At 42.5% G+C, this 22,703-nt stretch overlaps 1 protein-coding gene across 1 annotated transcript; it reads left to right on the top strand.

Annotated features, from left to right (window-relative positions):
• The first annotated feature begins 4,239 nt into the window (after nt 1-4,239).
• Nucleotides 4,240-7,490, top strand: LOC120959608 (cytochrome P450 4d1-like). Its single transcript, XM_049609358.1, has 5 exons — nt 4,240-4,450; nt 4,526-4,909; nt 4,993-5,604; nt 5,670-5,849; nt 6,366-7,490. The coding sequence occupies exons 1-5, from the start codon at nt 4,288-4,290 to the stop codon at nt 6,536-6,538; spliced, it is 1,512 nt and encodes a 503-aa protein (XP_049465315.1). The 5' UTR covers nt 4,240-4,287; the 3' UTR covers nt 6,539-7,490.
• The last annotated feature ends 15,213 nt before the right edge of the window (nt 7,491-22,703 follow it).

Raw genomic sequence — 22,703 nt, 5'->3', positions numbered from 1 at the left:
GACCTTTTGACCAAAAATTGTCCACCACAGAGCGGACATTTATGCAGGTCGTAAGACTGTGGAGAGCTACTAGGAACTCCCTTAGTCATATATAATCCAACAAGCTCCCCGATGACTCATTACGGTATTGTAAAAAGGACACATTGCCTAAGGGAAGCTGCACTAACTTTTGCCTTCCCAAATCCAGGCAAATGAGCAACGAGTACACTTTGTACAGCTACAGGGGCTTTGTACGATAAGGTCAATTTGCTGGTGCATAAGCCTGTTCACATGTTTGGCCTACCATTTAAGAGCGGCACGGTACAATATACTTCTTCTCCTGCACGCTAACAACCCAAAAGAAACTATCAATAACTGGGGGATCATACTCTGGTGTAGTTCTTCCAATTCCTGCTCTCCCAGCATCGCACCAAACACCGCATTCCATGTAAATGTAACTTCCTCCACAACTCCCAACCCACCTTAGGTCACCTGTTATTACGTTTTATTGTTATCTCTATATTTACGAGAAAAAAAAACACAGACACACAGAGTCCATCCTGTCAAAACGTAGCATACGTTAGATGCTGGAGAGTAGCCAAAAATGAACCCGAACCGGGCGGTTCGGTTGTTTAGCCCCTCTGGCCCCCGGCTCGGATAAAGTTGTAGCAGCAGCATAATGCGAATGCTAATAATCATAATAGTAATGGTTTTATGTTCCAGGGCAGGTTCTCCATCTCCATCTGCCCAATGCCTGGTGACTGGTTGTTGTCGAAATTGCATTGCTACCGGGGAAGGAAAACTTTCGAAACTCCCGCAGGACTTTGTTTTTGGGGTGAGATGGAAACGGAAGACAATAGAGCGTCATGGATGGGTGTTGGGCGGGGTGGATGGTTGTTGTTGTTGTTGTTTATTTAGCTTATCAAATGACGCTTCGCTACGGATAGTAGAGCGTAACGAAACTGTTTCATATTTCTGGATGCTGGATTTTGGGATCCTTTTTTGAATATTTATCCTAGTTGCATATACGTTTCCTTGAGCTTCATTTGAATTCTGCACGTCAATTTCCACTCCAAATCCCTGTAGCTTTACCGAACCAGCAATCTTTCCTTTTCTGAAACGGTCCGATTTCCATAAAACTCAATGCCAAGATCGATAGCCTAAGCGCATCTCACACTCCACTCCACAAGCACCGGAAAACCAATCTTTTCCCTTTAACGAAAGCAATTAAAGCTCCTGTCGCAGCGCTTCCTGTTCGGAAAGCTTCGTCCCGCACTTCCCACTGCTCAGCTCATTCCCAACGCTCGCATGCCAGACACCAAGACCGGTTTCGTGCCGTATAATCAAATAGGATCTAATTTCGCAAACGTTATTTCACTCACATTAGTTGTGATCAATGTGGCGAGGATAGTAATTAAGAGAAACTTTCCCATTTTTATGCTCGCTTCCGTTTGCGTTTGCTCCAATGTGGCCATCCTTTTTGCTTCGTCTTGCCCTCTTCGGGCGCACAGCTGCTACGATAGGGCTGCACCAAACTGTCCCCAAACCCTTCCCTACACTCACTCCTTTTTGCACCGAAATCGATTCCGAGATCGAGGCTAGTCATGAAAGATAAATGATGGCGACACGAAGACATCGAACCGACACCGGAACCCGTCCAAATAGAGCTGAGATCGATTGACGCTCGGATTGCTTACAGATTCAACATTTAGCTAGCCTTTTTTTGCAGCCTTTTGTCTTTGTCCTGTCGACCTATTGCACAGTGAGTCATGTCATCAAGATTGATCTCGATTGAAATTAGATTACCGGAAAGAATGTGATTACGATAATAGGTCCACTCGATTGTGTGTGCGTGTGTGCTTCGTCTTTCCTTCTTTCTCATGCTGGTGTTTTATTGGGTCAGCTGAGATTGGAGACTATTTATTCCCAAAGCACACAGAAGCTTCGGAAGGAATTGGGTTCCGTTATTGGCCGGACATTGGGACATGTTGTTACGCTTTCTTAGGAGGGTGATTGGATTAACATCGATGGCATGTTCTTATCTGAATGATGCTGGGACTACATCTAGAGAGTTGAAGGCAAATTGCACAACATTTGTCAAATTATTGCATTTAACAAACACTACAGCTAAAGTTAGCTCTGAAAATAATAATACATGACAAAAAATAAAGCGAAAAAGGCAATAAACAAGTTTTTAAAGCGTTTTTGTTGTGTTAATTGCATACATCTAGGCGTGTAAAAACTAAAATGTAATGCGTATCGAAGCGCCTAAATGCATGCAATTTGCAATTGAAACCTATTTTATGGCGACAAACCGTCAAGTTGAACGCTTGGCTAGCTAATAACAACACTTTTTAGTCTTGAAATTTGCTAACCAAAGCTGATTCAGAGCAAACGTATTTCCATCGTGTTAAACGATTCTCTGCTACAAGAACCATCACCATAATACACATCAACGCCCAGTTAACATCTGTTTGCTCGTGTACAATAAAACACTTCCTACTTTTACACAACTGCCACGTTTCCTCCCCCCTCCAAGTCGCTTTCGATGACAACAATGCTCCACCGTAAGTAGTATTGCTCCCATTAGCAATACAGAGCCCATAATCCTGTCCACCGTTCCAGCACCGTTCCTGCACCGTTCGAAACCTATAAAATTAAAATAGATTCCTTCCGTCTTATCTCGTCGCTTATTTATGCTTTCAGCAACTATTAAACGCAACACTCAGCTCCACCGGTCTCAGCTAATCCCTGCTGGATTTACTGAACGCCCACCAGGCTCCCAGCAGCTGCCGTTCAGCTGGCGGGATCCATCCATCCAACCTCCGAGCCGGGGACGGTTGGTGGCGAAACAGAAAAAAAACCCATCCCGATCGTCCTCCATTGTACGGTGCAAAAGCTACACAGCAAAATTCATACACTCTCCCCACCCTTTTGTGAAACGTTACCGTCCCTTCGTAATGAAACCGTTTAACCGTTTCCGATACATACCACCGATACCAGCCGTCGTCGGGACAGCTGAAGATGCTTTTATTGCGTCCATTTCCTCACCCTCTTGGTAAACATTTGCCGCCCATTTCCTGTGCACACACACACACGGCTCGGGAGGTGAATGTGAATTAAAACGGGCTTCTAAGGTATCAGCCATACAACGGGAAATGGCGTGTGGTAAACGGCAGCACAAACCCCAACTCCGAGGGCACGTTGTACACATTTGCGAATTACGACATTCGCAGCTAAACAAGCAAACCAGTTGGTTTGTCACGGTGCGAATGGTACACGGGCATAAAATCCGTACAAAATCACATTAAAAACAAGCATCGTTAAGTTGCTGGGTTAGTATTGCCCTTTTTTGCGTGTTTCTTTTTTTGCAGAAGAGGGAGTTCAAACCGTTGTGTTACATGATGATGCTGCGTTGTCCAAATCTGGACAGTTTTGTAACATCACCGCCGGAGTTCATGGGCCTTTTCCAAGCCGTGATCCTATCGTTATCTCGAGTGGGACCACGAGCATCGCTTCTTCAAGTTGTTCGTGAGTTTTGGTTTTCTTTTTATCTAGCCCAATGTCCAAATCGAGGTAAGGACTTTCGCTGAACCCTGAAGAACAGACAGACAGAACGCCTGTATCGCTGGTATCGTAGCGTCACCATAGCGAGCACGACACGGGCACGGGCTTCGGAAGACAAAAAGGATTACGTTGGATTTGGTTTGTCACGTTCCGGTCACACAGTTGGCAAATCTTGATCTGAGCACACGGGTCAGAGTGCTATTGCCCGGTCGTTGCCAATCAAACCGGGAGCGTTACGTCGTAGCAGGAAGAGATTTCTTATCCGGCGCACGGTTTGTTTGAGTTAACGAAGGAAGGGACAAGAGCTTCTTTTTTAGTGGCTGTCTTGTTTCGTAAAGGTGGCGTGGCTCGTGAACATTTTACAATTTTTTAAGGTTTGGTTAAATTTACAAAAAAATGTCTTAAATATCCAAAACAGCAAACATTCAATTGGTATCCAAATCTAAACCAAAATTTAAATTGAACAAATGATGTCACTCGACAACAAGATTACAGACGCCAAAACCGACTTTGGTTGGATGATTCAAAGTCACTCAGAAATCCCGCCCATGAGCTTTGCTCCCACGACTCACTGCTCGCTGTAGCCAACGCTTTCGATGAAAACAAACCTGCAATCAGCTGATCTTATCGATACGATAAGACCCTTGCTATATAAACGTCCAGCGCAGCGGTGTCTTCACGCATCAGTTGCCAGTGGTCCGTGTCGATAAGGCGTAAAGGTTCAAAAGTTACACTACCAAAATGTTTGTTTTGGTTGCGGTGTTTGTGGTTTATCTTTCCTACCTATTGCTAAAATATCATCAAAAGCGACAAGAGAGACTGAAGCTTCTTAGGTACTTCCCAGGACCCCAGCCGGAGTACATTCTTGGGTGTAGTTACCTGTTTTATAACAAATCTATTACAGGTGAGCATTGAGTTTTTGCAATGTTTTTGAACACCCGTATTAAAAAAAACTTGCTTATTTCCGCTTTTACAACAGAAATATTCGATACCATTGTTGACTCCCATGCCCAATACGGTAAGGATATATGCCTAATCGGTGCATTCAACATGCTGGAGCTAGAAATCGCTTCCGCCCAAAACATCGAAAAGGTGCTGCTGGCAAAGACCACGAAAAAATCCTACCAATACGACTTCCTAGAGCCGTGGCTCGGTACCGGTCTGCTGCTATCGTTCGGCGAGAAGTGGTTCCAGCGTCGCAAGATCATCACACCGTCGTTTCATTTCAAAATTCTCGACCAATTCATGGACGTGTTCAACCAGGAGGCGGACACGCTCGTCTCCAAGCTGGAACGGCACGTCGATCAGCAAGAGTTCGATATCTACGATCACATCACGCTGTACGCGCTGGATAGTATTTGCGGTAGGTCATTGCGCGGGGGCTTTGCGTGTTGGTGGGATTATTGGTGTAGCTTATCGTACAATGGTTTTATCTGGGCCTTCTAGCAACATCGATGGGTGTTCACATCAACGCACAGGAAGACCCCAGCAACGAGTACACCCAGGGCGTTAAGAAGGTGTCCGAGTACGTGTTTCGGCGCATCTTCAGTGTGCTGAATCAGTTCCCCGCCCTCTTTGTGCTGTACTCTTACGCAAGGGAACAGGGAAGGATCATCAAACGGTTGCATGATTTCACAAACACTGTCATCGATACGAGAAGGAAACAGCTGGCAAGGGAAAACAAACCCGTACAGGTGGACGATTACTCCAAACACCGCGATACGTTCCTCGATCAGCTGCTGAAGGTAAGGGTCAACGGACAGCCGCTCAGTACGGCCGACATTCGGGAGGAGGTGGACACGTTCATGTTCGAGGGGCATGATACGACGACTTCGGGCATTTCGTTCACCATTCTGCAGCTGGCAAAGCATCAGGATGTTCAGCAGAAGCTGTACGAAGAGATCGATACCGTGCTGGGGGAGAGTGCAAAGACGATCGTCCTCACGAACGCACTCCTTCAGGAGCTTAAGTATCTGGATCTAGTAATCAAGGAGTCGTTGCGCTTAGTTCCTCCGGTTCCGTTCGTGGGGCGTAAACTTCTCGAGGATATGGAAATGAGTAAGTCACTTTGGTCGCCTTCGCTCTGTAGCTTTGCAACTAAGCTGTTCTTTTCCTCACTCCAGACGGCACAGTAGTGCCCGCCGGAACAACCATCTCGCTCAACATCTTCTGCCTGCACCGCAATCCCGAGGTGTTCCGCGAGCCGGAAAAGTTTATCCCGGAGCGGTTCTCCGACGCGAACGAAATCCCGCGCGGCCCGTACGACTACATCCCGTTCAGTGCCGGTTCGCGGAACTGTATTGGTCAGAAGCAGTGTTGCGAACGGTGACGTTCATCGACATAAAATTGTAAACATTCATTCGATTTGAAGCTTCCCATTCCCATCTCTCTCTGTCATTTGACATTCCCGTCAAAAAATGTCATTTGACATGAAGACATTTTCAAGATACATTCATTTGACATTCGCCAACCTGTATGAATCGTGAACTGTGTCGTATTGCAAACGGCCGTATTCATGTCAAACTACAACAGAGCGTGCGGTGCAAAGGCTTTCATTTCACTAGTTTTTGTTATTTCACTAGAATTCAGCGACGATACACTTCATAATCCTCCGATCGTATCGATTTGTGTTGTTCAAAAAATGTCAAATGACATTCAGACTACATTGTTTACATTTCATGTCATTGCATCAGCCCTGACGGTAGCGACACGAATGAATTTCGTTTAATGACAGTCGTGTCGTGGAAGCATTGAATGTCATCAGCCAAAAATTATTTTGACCGGCTGTTTACGGTGACTGTCATGAAAAATGTCAACAGTTAACAACACTGGTCAGAAGTACGCGCTGCTCGAGATGAAAGTTACCATCGTGAAGCTGCTGGCCAGCTACCGTATCCTGCCCGGCGAGTCGATCGATCAAGTGCGCTACAAGGCGGATCTGGTCATCCGCCCTTCCGGCGGCATTCCGGTGAAACTTACCAGAAGAAGTTAACGTTCGCTTCTTCATTAATGAAACCTTTGGTTCTAATCTTTGTGCGTTTAAAAAAGAGGAGCAACGGGGGAAAAAAAACCTAGAAGGCGACCTGATTGGCCTTTCACTAACGAGCTTTTGCTGCCTTCTCCCGCACGCACACTACACTGCCGTGCGGGAAGCTCATCAAGGTGCACGGGTTTTACCTGCTCGGAATATTATAATTTAATTAATCAATCTGAAACTCAACTATTCCCATCGGTCAGAGCGTACGATGGACAGAGGGATAGAAGAGGGAAAAAAAACTCGAAATACATAACCGCAAAAAGTTACCACTTCATACTCGAGGGGGGGATCCGTTGGAACAGTAACAGCCGCCTAGCAGCGCACGGCAATGGTTTCATAAATTAAATTTATCAACTTTTTTCCTTCTGACAGCTCTTCCCTGTTTTTTTGCCTGTACCTCCTCTCCGCTCCCATTATGATTCCTATAACACGACCAGTATGTATGGTGTGCTTCATCTGTCGCGAACACTAGCCAGTAAGAGCTAACCAATATCAAACAAACTACCATCCGGGCAACGGGGTTTGGTCGTTAGATCCGTCGGGGTGTATTTTTTTCTGATTTTGAGTGCAACAACTTCAACACACAGTGGAAGCACGTTCCCGCTCGGACCACGGCATCCCGAACGGCCGAAAGACGGAAAGTCATCAAAGAGACTACACAAGCGCCCGGTTTCCACTGTTTCCGTTCCACGTACCGGGCCGGGCTTTGGCACGATGAATGGACGGTTGATTGAATGAAAATATTGTATATTTCCGCTCTCGTTGCGGTACAGACAAAGTGTGTGTGTATGTTTTTTTGCTAAGCTGAATGACGATGGCGTTATGGCGCAGGGAGGGGAAATAATCAATCCTCCCATGAGTGTGTGAAGCTAGCGAAAAAAGAAAACAAGAACCGTTAGATTATTGAGTAAATAGATGGGTTCTATGACAATGCATTGTAAAAGCTATCATTTAACAACTAAAGTAACGACGGTTTTCATTGGTGTGCAATGCGCATTGCATACTTTCAGGCGTTTTAGTTGATTTTTTAATTCAATATGCAAAAGACGCCCAAATGTAGGCAATCAGCTGCACCAAAACGATCTTCGCACTGTTTCATTTCAAAACAAATGCCTTTTTTATTTCAACATTTTCACCTACAAAAGCGTTCAGTTCCACCCGCACTTCACAGCCCAGAAGATTGATATAATTGTGATGGGCATCCCGGACGTTCAATGTTTATCGCTGCTCCAGCCGCTTATCAATCTATCGCGAAGAAAGCAACAGCAACACAGCGAAAAGAAACTTTCTGATCCAATTTGTTTGATTATGATTGGTACCGGGGCGCAAGTAAGTCGAAACGTGGGTAACGTAATTGTGGATTGTTTTACGTCACTTCGCACCAGCTCTTTCTGGTTTGCTGTCGTCTTTTATTCATCGTTACCACCCGATGCCCGTACCCTGCCCGCAAAGGGTTCCCATCCACAGAACCATATTTGTGCGAACCGATGCCGTGGCGTGCAGTGAATATTTTAGTATCCTTTCCTTTCAGACTGCCAATACCACTTCCTAGTCCTCGTAACATTCCTAAAACCCGTACCGTAATATGTACACACTACGCAATGCTAAACCCTTACTTTGCAGCCCAGAAATCTGCCACGACGACTTTCGGGGTTTTGCAAAATTTATTGCACAAGGTACATACTTTTTTGCATTATAGATCCCGTGCAAACAGCAACCAGGCCACAAAGCTTAACCGCTGAAAGCGTTCCTCCTGTACGCTGCCGGAACGAAGCTTACCAACCTCAAGGTTTGGAACGGTTTTTGATGGACGAGGGGGGGGGGATGGGGACGATGAAATGAAGATTCAACCGCCCCCCATTTTCAACCGAAAACTGTTTGCACTGCAACCCGAGTGCTTTATGTGGCGCGTGCTGCACACTCTTGCAGCGATGGAATGCACCGGGGCATTTCCCTCTGTAGCAGCGCGCTGCGTGGCCAAAGCTTCGAGCTCTACGGAAGCTGCGAATAAATCTTCCGTCCTTGCTTGCACGTCGTGATAGTGTATGAGAGAAAGGATGTGTAGTGCCCCGGACCACAGCCCACGTATCCTGGGAATCTGTTCCCAGCCCAGGGTATACTATATTTGTTTATTATTTTCTCACCTGAACAGCCACACGGCGCTTCTTGCCGTTGCGATGTGTAAGTGCAAACACGGTCGCTTCCCATGAAATGCAGCGCAGTAAGCCACACTGGCGGTGAATATTGCAGATAAGAGCTGTCGTAGTTGGCACTGCTAGAGAAAATAAGCGGGTAAACTGTAAAATGTTATCGTTCCAAAAAAAAAATGGATCTTTGCCGTGTTTCTTTTCGGGCTTGATGCTTGGACACATGGCTACACATGCGCAAGAGATTTATGGCGGTGCATGTTTTTATATTTTGCTCCACGCTCATTACAGGATTGATTTTTTAAAACGATCATTGGGGTCCTTTCCGTTTTCAGTTCGTTGGCTGCAAGGTCGAATATAGAGGAGGCGTCTTCTTAGCGTTTGGCATGTTGCCATTTTGAGATTCAGTTAGACAATAGCCGTCGATATTTGTTTACAGGCAGCAGCTGCATTATAACGTGTAAAATTTCGATTTATGGAGTGTGGATGCAAAATACGAATTTTTAATACTAAAAAAAATGTTTATTAAACGAAAACAATTCATATATCATCAAAATACCAGCAACATTCGTCGCATTTGACAACTGCCGTCGATCCTGGTTTTGTAATTTTTTTCTGAAGCCTCGATGCCAAGGACCGTAAAGATATTAGGTCAAGTTATAAGCCCGTTTTGACAGCTAGATGGAAGAAGAATCGACGAAGAAAACTGACAGTTAGTTTTCCGCTTTTGGCGAACGCTTCAAGTTCTCGAAGGAAAATTTCCATTTCAAATGACGGACTGTGTTCTAATAAACTAAAATATTCACCCAAATTGATCTCCACCAAATATTGACCATGCAAAACGTAAACAATCCATCATTACATATACAAGCGGAAAACCATCTGTCAAAATCGAAGCTCAGGGGGGGGGGGGGATCGCCAAAAGCGCTATAACTACACCTCATTATACATTCCACCTTGCTCGATGCCCAATTGTTCTACATGACGACACCTCCTTTCTACCCACTTTGGTTGGCTGAAATTTTAGCCTGTCAATTATTTGCATTGGACAGCAGTTTTCGAGCAGCTGGGTACCAAAGTGAGTACCCAAGTGACATTTTCGAGCAGATTGTTAGCGTTTTTCGAGTTGCTGGAAGCTTAAACAGCAGGCTTAAAATTGGCTTAAAGAGCAAGCGATATTGCAGAATTTAAGCTTATTATAACAGTTGAAACGTCAGTGTGAAGCGTTTTTTCTGGTGCCATTTTGAGAATTGTCATCACGTTGTGCACAAGCTACCGGCCCAAAACAAAACATGCGTACTTTTCAATCCATATTAAACAACAAGTTTATTATAAAACACTCTTTCACGTTGTTTTGTTATTTACCCTGCGTTTCTCCGCTATTCTGATGCTCCTGGATAGATCGTTTATTTCTTCTTACTCAGTGTTTTGGCTGTTTGAACACCGAGGACGAAACTGCAAACTTCTTGTTTGTCCGGCTTCTACCGAAGTTCTGACATAAACTTCAACGCTTCAACACATCGTTGTTCACTCACACACCCATGTTTTCAAGCGTTCATATGAGGCAATGGGTTAAATCGAGCTGTTCACGAGGAGTTTAAGCTAAAAATGTAGAACAGTTGTCACCTGGGTACCCAAGTGACATTTTCGAGCAGATTCTTAGCGTTTTTTAAGCTGCAGGCTTAAAACAGTTGAAACGTCAGAGTGAAGCGTTTTTTCCTGGGGCCATCTTGAGAATTGTCATCACACAAGCTACCGGCCCAAAACAAAACATGCGTACTCTTCAATCCGTATCAAACAAAAAGTTTATTATAAAACACTCTTTCACGTTGTTTTGTTATTTTCCCTGCATTTCTCCGCTATTCTGATATTCCTGGATAGTTAGTGTAATATCTTGTATATAGCAATCGTGGTATTCCGTCTCACCTTATGTCTCTGTGAATCTTGATTAATGTCAAAACCGAAAGTGACAGCTGCAGAAAAATAAAATGGGCATTCGAGTTTGAACAAGCATACTGCAAGCGTCTTCCGATCTTCCGTTCTTCCGAAAATTCAATACATTACCGTATTAATACACGATGCTCAATCTCAGATTGCGCATATATTCGTTTTATCAAAACATATGTCATTTCGCGTAGCCAACCCTAAGCTCTAAACGATATTTGCATACTATTTGAGATTGCGCTAAGATTGCGCATACAATTTCAAGATTATATGTCCGAGATATATATATATATATATATATATATATATATATATATATATATATATATATATATATATATATATATATATATATATATATATATATATATATATATATATATATATATATATATATATATATATATATATATATATATATATATATATATATATATATATATATATATATATATATATATATATATATATATATATATATATATATATATATATATATATATATATATATATATATATATATATATATATATATATATATATTTTTTTTTTTTTTTTTTTTTTTTTTTTTTTTTTTTTTTTTTTGACTGTGCAGGAGAAACATCCCATTGCCAAGGAAAATATCTCATCGCTTTTATTGAGAAGAAAGCGATAGTGAGTTTAAAATCGTGTTATATCTCAAACTAATGGTCCCCTAGATGGCCGAGAATGGCACTCAAATGAGGCTGTATGTCGAAGTGGGCGTGCGAACTATAGGGATGTCGGTGAACGCGCAATCCACGCGATTTGTGAGTGCCGATCAGAAGAGATTAAAAAGGTCGCGATGAAAGTTTGGCCCCAACCATGTAATAACAAAAAAGGGAACAATCATCTTCTCTCTGCCTGAGTCAAAATAGACGAAACATTGGCCAGCAGCTGATGAGAGATGTGAGACGCGAAAAATATTTATGCTATGCTAAGTGGTAAGTGATCCTAAGAAGATAGAAGAGCATCTAAATAATGCTTATAAACTATGCTTTTTATGTACGTCAATTTCATCAGATGCGATCTTCGAACTTCGTCCTCGAATTCCAAACGTTTTTTTTTTTTTTTTTTTTTTTTTTACATGGAGAATTAAATCTTTATGACTAACCTACGTGGGGGACGTAGAGTGGGGGACTCACGACACTAAGCGTGCCGCGTTACCGCCCTAAACGCACTCCATGTGCCTTTTTCCTCTTAACCCTCTGGCCCCATTAGGCAGCAGGGAGAAGGAAAGGCAAAAAGCCAATCTGCAAACCTTTAAGGCTACATTCGGCGAGCACAACTTGTACTCCACTAGGTACACCCCCCGATGTACCCTATTAGGCCCTCATTAACCTGACTCCACCGTAATGATACGGCCCCGTATATTACCGTGTGATAGGTCACGGTACACGGGTCACTGCCGTTCAACCGCCGGCACTACCCAAGGAGGGACAAAAAAGGCTATTGATAGCCATGATATCGGAACACCTCATGCTCTGGCAGACGAGCCATGCGCTCTAGAACAATAGAAATGTTACAGCTAGTGCATGGGTTAAAATATCCGGCAGGCTAGCCACAACGGTGGCTATTTGCCGGGAAGTGTGGTACCAGCTCCGATACAACTATCGTCAAATCAGAATATCTATTCGCTGGAAGGTGTGGTACCAGCTCCGGTACAAGTATCGACAGATCAGGATGCGTGTGCCAGCATCTATTCGCAACGGCGAATGTATGTAGGAAGTTGCTTGACGCGCTGTAAAGATATGAAGCTGAATTTTGATCCTTTTTTGAGTGATCTCAAAGCTCGGATGCGGCACAAAATTAGTAAAGAGCGACTGGCAAATGGAGCAGGCGTTTTTTGCCGACGTCCAAAAAGGATATTGATAGCCTTGGTATCAGAACACCCCTTGCTCTAGCAGACAAGCCATATATATTATGGCAATAAAAGTCTAACTGCCAGGGCATGGGGTGCAATAGCTGCGGGGCTACGGAGATCGGTGCCGGAGTGCAAAAAGATGTGGCAGCAGCTCAGGTTCCGCTATCGGCAGGTTCAGATGCGCGTAGACGCTGCTAGCCGCAATGGCGAAAGTAAGTAAGAAGTTGCTTGAGGCGCAGTAAATGCATGAAGTAAGGCATCATAAATCGGACTTTTTTTATTAATGTTAATTTCAGATCTTAGGTACAGGCCAAAATGGTTCGCGTACGAGGCCATGGCCTTCTTAAGAAGCAGCAGCACGGATGCCATGCTACAGAGAGATGACCAGGTATGTTAATGAAACAGAGAATGAGTTTCAAAGGTGATACGATAATGTGCTCTTGTTTTGCAGGTTTCGTACCGGCCAGCAGAGGAAGCTGCCGGATTGGGCTTAAAAAAAACTGTTAATAATCACATACAGTTTCTTGGGTATTGATACCGTAATATTTGATCTCGTTTCTACACTTATCTTGTTTCAGCCTATCAATTCTCAATGATGGCGCCCGGCATACGCGAAAATAATTCACCTTCTAAATACACATATCTTGAGACCATACATGATTCGGCCTTTTTGTTACAAGTGCTGTATCGTGCCATTACTGTTTTTGTGCCTAATCAGTTTTTTGTGTTTTTTTCTGTGTTTTTGTGCAATTTTGTGTTAAAAAGAGTAGAAAGGTACAGAGTTCTAGGCACTACCCAAGGAGGGACAAAAAAGGCTATTGATAGCCATGATATCGGAACACCTCATGCTCTGGCAGACGAGCCATGCGCTCTAGAACAATAGAAATGTTACAGCTAGTGCATGGGTTAAAATATCCGGCAGGCTAGCCACAACGGTGGCTATTTGCCGGGAAGTGTGGTACCAGCTCCGATACAACTATCGCCAAATCAGAATGGCTATTTGCCGGAAGGTGTGGTACCAGCTCCGGTACAAGTATCGACAGAACAGGATGCGTGAGCTGGCATCTATTCGCAAAGGCGAATGTAAGTAGGAAGTTGCTTGACGCGCTGTAAAGATATGAAGCTGAATTTTGATCCTTTTTTGAGTGATCTCAAAGCTCGGATGCGGCACAAAATTAGTAAAGAGCGACTGGCAAATGGAGCAGGCGTTTTTTGCCGATGCCAAAAAGGATATTGATAGCCTTGGTATCGGAACACCCCTTGCTCTGGCAGCCAAGCCATATGTATTATAGTGATGGGTAAATTCAACAAAAATCCGGAATCGCTTCCGGATGACTCCGCCAAAATTGGAAGCGATTCCGGAAGGTAGGTGCGAAACTCCGACCTCGGAGCCGTCCGGAGCCGTTCGGAGCCGTCCGGAGCCGCTAGTCGGCAGCCGGAGCCGGTCGGAGCCGTCGGAGCCGTCGGAGCCGTCCGGAGCCGTCGGAGCCGTCCGGAGCCGTCGGAGCCGTCCGGAGCCGTCCGGAGCCGTCCGGAGCCGCTAGTCGGCAGCCGGAGCCGTCCGGAGCCGTCGGAGCCGTCCGGAGCCGTCGGAGCCGTTGGAGCCGTTGGAGCCGTTGGAGCCGTTGGAGCCGTCGGAGCCGTCCGGAGCCAGCCGGAGCCGTCCGGAACCGGCGGAGCCGTCGGAGCCGTTGGAGCCGTTGGAGCCGTCCGGAGCCGTCGGAGCCGTCGGAGTAGTTGTAATAGTCGGAAGCATTCTGAAGCGCATTTATTTCCCGATATTAGTGATAATTTTATTGTAAAAAACAGCTAACGAGTAAAAAAAGAGTCTTCTTCATTTATTGATATGAAGTTTTTTTGTGTGTTTTTTTTTTCAAAAATAAAGCCAAAAATAATTGTTTGCTCCGTATATATACATAGGAAAAAAAATGAATCAAATTAGGAGGTCAAGGAGCAATAGATCTATGACGGGAGGTGGGTTTGATAAAATACGAACGAGGCAGACGAGTGTAATTATGGCAGTTTTGCACGGTTGTTTACATTGACTAACGTGTATGGTTTAGGCCGCACTTGTTTTTTACCGAATAACATGATGGCACATGGACAAGACAAAGAATATAACTATCAATCATCCGTCCATCTTTTATGAAAATAAAGATCAATAATAGTTTGATTCATAGTTTTTCCCTATATATACGGAGCAAACAATTGTTTTTGACTTTATTGTTTAAAAAAAATACAAAAAAAACTTCAGAGCAATAAATGAAGAAGACTCTTTTTTTACTCGTAAGCTGTTTTTTTAAAATGAAATCATCGCTGATATCGGGAAATTAATGCGCTTCAGAAGACTTCCGACTATTACAACGACTCCGACGGCTCGAACTGGCTCTGTCGGCTTCGACGGCCCCGACGGTCCCAACGTCTCCAACCGGTTCCGTTGGCTCCAACGACTACGACGGCTCCGTCGGCTCCAACGACTACGACGGTTCCGACCGGCTCCGGACGGCTCCGTCGGCTCCGTCGGCTCCGGACGGCTCCAACCGGCTCCGTCGGCTCCAACTGCTACGACGGCTCCGACCGGCTCCAGCTGCCGACTAGCGGCTCCGACGGCTCCAACGGCTCCGACGGCTCCGGACGGCTCCGACGGCTCCAACGATTCCGGACAGCTCAAACGGCTCCAACGGCTCCAACGGCCCCGACGGCTCCGGACGGCTCCGACGGCTCCGACGGCTCCAGCTGCCGACTAGCGGCTCCGGACGGCTCCGGACGGCTCCGACGGCTCCGGACGGCTCCGGACGGCTCCGACGGCTCCGGACGGCTCCGGACGGCTCCGACGGCTCCGGACGGCTCCGACGGCTCCGGCCGGCTCCGACGGCTCCGACGGCTCCGGACGGCTCCGACGGCTCCGACGGCTCCGGCTGCCGACTAGCGGCTCCGGACGGCTCCGGACGGCTCCGGACGGCTCCGACGGCTCCGGACGGCTCCGGACGGCTCCGACGGCTCCGGACGGCTCCGACGGCTCCGGGCGGAATCGACGGTTTGAATTTTTCGGAATCGGAGCCGGAGTAGCAATGCTCGGAAGCGATTCCGAGCCGTGGGTGCGATTCCGGCTACCCATCACTAATGTATTATGGCAATAAAAGCCTTACTGCCAGGGCATGGGGTGCAATAGCTGCGGGGCTACGGGGATCGGTGCCGGAGTTTAAGAAGCTGTGGCAGCAGCTCAGGTTCCGCTATCGGCAGATTCAGACGCGCGTAGACGCTGCTAGCCGCAATGGCGAAAGTAAGTAATAAGTTGCTTGACGCGCTGTAAATGCATGAAGTAAGGCATCATAAATCGGACTTTTTTTATTAATGTTAATTTCAGATCTTAGGTACAGGCCAAAATGGTTCGCGTACGAGGCCATGGCCTTCCTTAGAAGCAGCAGCAGTGGTGCCATGCTGCAGAGAGATGACCAGGTATGTTGATAAAACAGAGAATGAGTTTCAAAGGTGATACGATAATGTGCTCTTGTTTTGCAGGTTTCGTACCGGCCAACAGAGGAAGCTGCCGGATTGCGCAACCCTTTGGCTTCCTCAACGCCTAGGCCTGTACCTAGGGAGGAGGATATGGGGGCGTACGATTTTGGCCCATTGTTTGAGGTGGCAGCTCAAGCAATGAGGCCAAAAAGAAAAAAAGACGCTCCCAGAATACTGCAGGCCATGATCGACGCGATCGGAAGATTCGACGACGCGTAATTGTGTGATGTTTTTGTTAAGTTTAGTTTGTTTGTCTATTTATCTATTTATTTATTTGTTTTTACTATACATACTATACTATACAGAACATATTGTAATACACCATGATGACATGCTGCAGAGAGATGTCCAGGTTTCGTACCGGCCAGCAGAGGAAGCTGCCGGATTGGGCAACCCTTTGGCTTTCTCAACGCCTAGGCCTGTACCTAGGGAGGAGGATATGGGGGCGTACGATTTTGGCCCATTGTTTGAGGTGGCAGCTCAAGCAATGAGGCCAAAAAGAAAAAAAGACGCTCTCAGAATTCTGCAAGTCATTATTGACGCGATCGGACGGTTTGAGAACGCATAAATTTAAATGTTTTGTGAAGTCTAGGAATTATTGGTTTGCTGATTTATTTATTTATTCAACAAAAGTAATTGAGCCACTATTCCGGTTGCAGTTACACTAAGATAGCAACTAGCAATATTTTTGCAATTTCACGCCTGTGTGGTTTGTGTTTTTGCAGTCATAAATTTTCAGATGTCTCGTATGGATTTTAATAAAATCGCAAACATATGACTATCTATATACAGTACTAATTCATGATTTGTCTTTTTTTGTAAGGCCTTAACCCGTAGCCAAAAACTGCAGCTTTTGCGCTGCATTGAAAAACACCCCTTGCTCAGGCAGGTAAGTCATATATACTATGGCAATAAAACCCTTACTGCCAGAGCATGTGGCTCAATAGCTGCCGGGCTACGTAGCACGGTGCCCACTTGTATAAAAGTGTGGCAGCAGCTCAGGTTCCGCTATCGGCAGATTCAGATGCGCGTAATCGCTGCGAATTGCAACGACGAAAGTAAGTAAGAAGTTGCTTGACGCGCTGTAAATGCATGAAGTAAGACATATTCAGTCGTACCTTCCATAGAAATGGATACCAGCATTACGTGTCAATCATAGAACACGTAAATTTTTAAAGCGCAACGCTATAAAATGAGTGCGAGAACATAGCACAGTTCAGTTACGCAACCGGTAACGTAATAGGATTCGAGCAGTAGCATCGATTAAAAATTGCAGAGGTTGGTTAAACGATGCTTGATGCGCTGGCAAATGCATGAAGTAAGACATGGTAAATTGTGCATTAGTAAATTAATGTTATTTATAAAACCATGGTTCATTAGGTCTTGTATACTTACCATTGCTTTCCTCCAGGATGACGACGAATGGACGAATCTCTATAGAGAAACGCTATCGAGCTACCAAAGTATCTACTTGACACTTGGAACCTGTGCTACACGAATGACGAGCAGCACAATATCCGATGCAATTTTAGCGGTCAGTGATATATTCTGGAAATGGTACAGAAAGATGTTAGTAATTGGTTCCAGGCAAAGAGAAGGAACATAGGAATTATATGCTACACAATCCTTTGGAACGAAATTTACGGAAACGGATGCGGAAATCCCCCATTTCATCCATTTTATCATGCGTAGTAGTTGTGTGGCTCAAAACGTTTAAATAATAATGATAATAAAGTAAGACAAATATGTACTTGCTTGGAACTATCTTCCAAGTGTAGTCAATTGCTCGCTTGAAAGGATTGCAAAATCGTACGCTATGAACGATGAACATTTACAACTTTCCATTGTAGATTAACCCAAAAATGCGTGGTAAAATGCAATATAGTGAATCTATCGGAGCTACATAACTAGGATAAAGTGTCGCCTGAAAGACGGATAAGACTTTGAAAAATCTAAAATTTAATAATTGAATTTTAATATTTATTCATCGATTGAAAGTATATCTTGCGGGAAAAAATATCTTATGGTTCAGCAGTGGCATTACAGCTGAACTGAACTGAAAAACTGAAATGAACTGCAACTCCTATTGGGAAAAGTAGTGGTACAATAATGTACACGGAATAAGGACATTCCTGCGCCAAGGTGTTCTTTTTTATATGAGCACATGATGAAGCAACTAATTTTCATATCTTATAAGCATATCTTATAGATCATCAACATGTTTTATATAACAAGCAAAACATCTAACATATTTATAGAACTTTTGAAAAAAAAAACGTAAGTAAAATTTAGAAAAGACTTTAGCATCCTCTCAAAACTTGCGGCCTGGCCGGTTGGGGTGTTGGAGTTACAGCACTTTTTTATTGAAAAAAAATATTGGTAGGATTTTTTAAATTCTAATTTTACTACGATATGTTACAAAACATTGTTATGAACCTAAAAAACAGTATTCATTCAAATCTAACAAGTAATTCAAAAGTACACGCTTTTAACCACGAAAAACCACATTCTTCCATACAAAATGTATGGCCTACCCGGGTATGCCTGATGAAAATTTATTCTTGATGGTGGGAACAAGTGGTCCGCAGACCAAAGGTTAGAACACTGCTTATTATTATATATTATACGTTTCGGATACGCATTTTAGGAGCATGGTTACTTACCAATTGGTTGCTTTCTTCCAGGACGAGTCCTATTGATCCCATTATAATGATGAAAGATCAAACACGAATATATCAAGCAGAAATATTCACAGGACAATAATAGCTCAACCGCACAGTTTGGCACTCTGATTGTAAAAGAACGATATGATAATGAAACGGAAGTGAGGCTGTGACGTTAGAGAGAGACAAAGATCGAGAAAAAAAATAAGGTGTCTGATCAAAAACGTTACGAAACGATCAAGCTACAATCAGTACCGTTGCGTAACCGATCGCGCGGAGGACGCATGACCATGTTTTCATACGAGTTTTTTTTTAAAGCCGCTAGCTAATTTTTTTTAAATGAAAAAATAGGAATTTTTACAGCTGAAAAAATATTTTGAATGAATTTCTGCTTAGCATTTTCGTAGTAAGCTGGCGATATCGGAATGATTGTCTCATGTCGTCATACATATGACTCAAGTTACACTAAGCAATTAACGCCGCGCTCTTGCAACTATCGAACAAAACATCTGACCCGCGTACAAGGTGGCCATAATATAGAGGTTATCTTTTTGCAAGATGTATGTCGTAACAAGGTGTATCATTATCGCAACTACCCAGTCAGACAAATCGGACTTAATTTACCCCTATCTTACCGCTAAATTACCGGTAATTTAAGAGTAATTTAATGGTAAATTAGCAGTCGTTAATTTATCCATTCGAGCAGTTTTGAAAGATCCTGTCAATGTTTGGATAGCTCCTATCAATTCCTTCCTCAATTTTGTTTTATTTTTTTCGGCCTCATTTCATTTTCCTTAAGTTATACAAACAATTTCTTTTTTTTTCAGCCAACTCGACATGTACAGCCGCTTCACCCGGAGAAAATGATGCACAATAAGCGCTAATAAACGTACTTTCTCGGCTGATTTTTACGTTTAACAGTTTTGAACACACCGCCGTCGTCTTCTTCCGCTAAAGATCATTAAAACTACACTCTTTTTGCTCTTATTTATATCTTTTCACCGGCAACAAACGACAACACTTCCTTCCGCTAAATTGCTCTTAAATTACTGTTATGCCAGACACAAAACTGCTCGAATGGGTAAATTAACAGAAGGCTGTCTGACTGGGTTATACCCAGGTGACAACTGTTCTACAGTTTTAGCTTATGCTTCTTGTGAACAGCTCGATTTAACCCATTGCCTCATACAAATGCTTGAAAACATAGATGTGTGAGTGAACAACGATGTGTTGAAGCGTTGATGTTTATGTCAGAGCTTCGGTAGAAGCCGGACAAGCAAGTAGCTTGCAGTTTCGTCCTCGGGGTTCAACAATCAAAACACTGAGTAAGAAGAAATAAACTATTGTAACCGTATCAATAAACGATACGCAATCTCAAATTGCGCATATATTTATCTGTCAAACAGATCGGTTTGATTTATTTATCTGTCAAAAAAAAAAAAAAAAAATATATATATATATATATATATATATATATATATATATATATATATATATATATATATATATATATATATATATATATATATATATATATATATATATATATATATATATATATATATATATATATATATATATATATATACATATATAGGGGAAAGCGGGGCAAAATGGGCATGTTAAGCAGTTTACTGAATATCCCTTTGAATATGCCACAAAACTCAATTTTTCTTTCATTATTGTATGCCTCCACCATTTATCTATGGATTAAAATTGCCACATAGAACTAAAACAACTTAAATAGATGAAAATAATGTAAAATAAAAGTTGATGTTTTACGAGAAGCTTTTTTGACACGCGGGGTAAAATGGGCATAACCCCGGGGCAAAATGGGCATATGTAAACAAACTGTGAAACGTCAAAACACCGGGGCAAAATGGGCCACAACAACTGCGCTTAGGTAATGGTCTATGCTTATGCGCACGTTTCGTGAAATGTATTTTCGTTCTATCTTTTGTTTTGCTGGTCAGGAAAGCCCTTCAAATTCTTCCAAAAATATGTTATCAAAATTAAAACAGTTTTTACACGTTTAAATCTACAAAACTGAATCTTTTGAAGCTGTGCCTGTTATCATTATTAAGGCGACAAATACAACACCATAGCCTCACCAAGCGCCGTATGTCAAAAGCATCTGCCCATTTTGCCCCAAGCGTAACTGCCCATTTTGCCCCACGTGAAGCATTTTTGTATTTTTTGTTATATTAGTAAAAATACGCATTAAATCGCCTTGATTTCTTCAGACAAATTGTAAAGAAATATCATATCTTTAAAAACATCATGTAAAACATCAACACATCCCTGTGACAATGGTTTAAGCTTATTTTTGAAGTGGCAAAAATTATATCAATATGCTACTAAACCTTATTTTGCATTTTTCTTGGTTATTTATTATGTAAGGGTTATGATACTTACATAGTGTTCATAGAACACTCTGATGAATACATTTTGAGCATTGGAAAGTATTTTTGTAGTCAAATAATGCTTAAATAGAGGGTGCCCATTTTGCCCCACATGCCCATTTTGCCCCGCTTTCCCCTATATATATATATATATATATATATATATATATATATATATATATATATATATATATATATATATATATATATATATATATATATATATATATATATATATATATATATATATATATATATATATATATATATATATATATATATATATATATATATATATATATATATATATATATATATATATATATATATATATATATATATATATATATATATATATATATATATATTTTTTTTTTTTTTTTTTTTTTTTTTTTGACAGATAAATATATCAAACCGATCTGTTTGACAGATAAATATATGCGCAATTTGAGATTGCGTATCGTTTATTGATACGGTTACAATAGTTTATTTCTTCTTACTCAGTGTTTTGATTGTTGAACCCCGAGGACGAAACTGCAAGCTACTTGCTTGTCCGGCTTCTACCGAAGCTCTGACATAAACATCAACGCTTCAACACATCGTTGTTCACTCACACATCTATGTTTTCAAGCATTTGTATGAGGCAATGGGTTAAATCGAGCTGTTCACAAGAAGCATAAGCTAAAACTGTAGAACAGTTGTCACCTGGGTATAACCCAGTCAGACAGCCTTCTGTTAATTTACCCATTCGAGCAGTTTTGTGTCTGGCATAACAGTAATTTAAGAGCAATTTAGCGGAAGGAAGTGTTGTCGTTTGTTGCCGGTGAAAAGATATAAATAAGAGCAAAAAGAGTGTAGTTTTAATGATCTTTAGCGGAAGAAGACGACGGCGGTGTGTTCAAAACTGTTAAACGTAAAAATCAGCCGAGAAAGTACGTTTATTAGTGCTTATTGTGCATCATTTTCTCCGGGTGAAGCGGCTGTACATGTCGAGTTGGCTGAAAAAAAAAGAAATTGTTTGTATAACTTAAGGAAAATGAAATGAGGCCGAAAAAAATAAAACAAAATTGAGGAAGGAATTGATAGGAGCTATCCAAACATTGACAGGATCTTTCAAAACTGCTCGAATGGATAAATTAACGACTGCTAATTTACCATTAAATTACTCTTAAATTACCGGTAATTTAGCGGTAAGATAGGGGTAAATTAAGTCCGATTTGTCTGACTGGGTAGTTGCGATAATGATACACCTTGTTACGACATACATCTTGCAAAAAGATAACCTCTATATTATGGCCACCTTGTACGCGGGTCAGATGTTTTGTTCGATAGTTGCAAGAGCGCGGCGTTAATTGCTTAGTGTAACTTGAGTCATATGTATGACGACATGAGACAATCATTCCGATATCGCCAGCTTACTACGAAAATGCTAAGCAGAAATTCATTCAAAATATTTTTTCAGCTGTAAAAATTCCTATTTTTTCATTTAAAAAAAATTAGCTAGCGGCTTTAAAAAAAAACTCGTATGAAAACATGGTCATGTGTCCTCCGCGCGATCGGTTA

Source organism: Anopheles coluzzii, chromosome 3 (genome assembly GCF_943734685.1).
Source record: "Anopheles coluzzii chromosome 3, AcolN3, whole genome shotgun sequence".
Taxonomy (NCBI): domain Eukaryota; kingdom Metazoa; phylum Arthropoda; class Insecta; order Diptera; family Culicidae; genus Anopheles; species Anopheles coluzzii.
The sequence above is the reverse complement of the archived record's forward strand: the minus strand, read 5'-3'. Positions and strand labels throughout refer to the sequence as shown.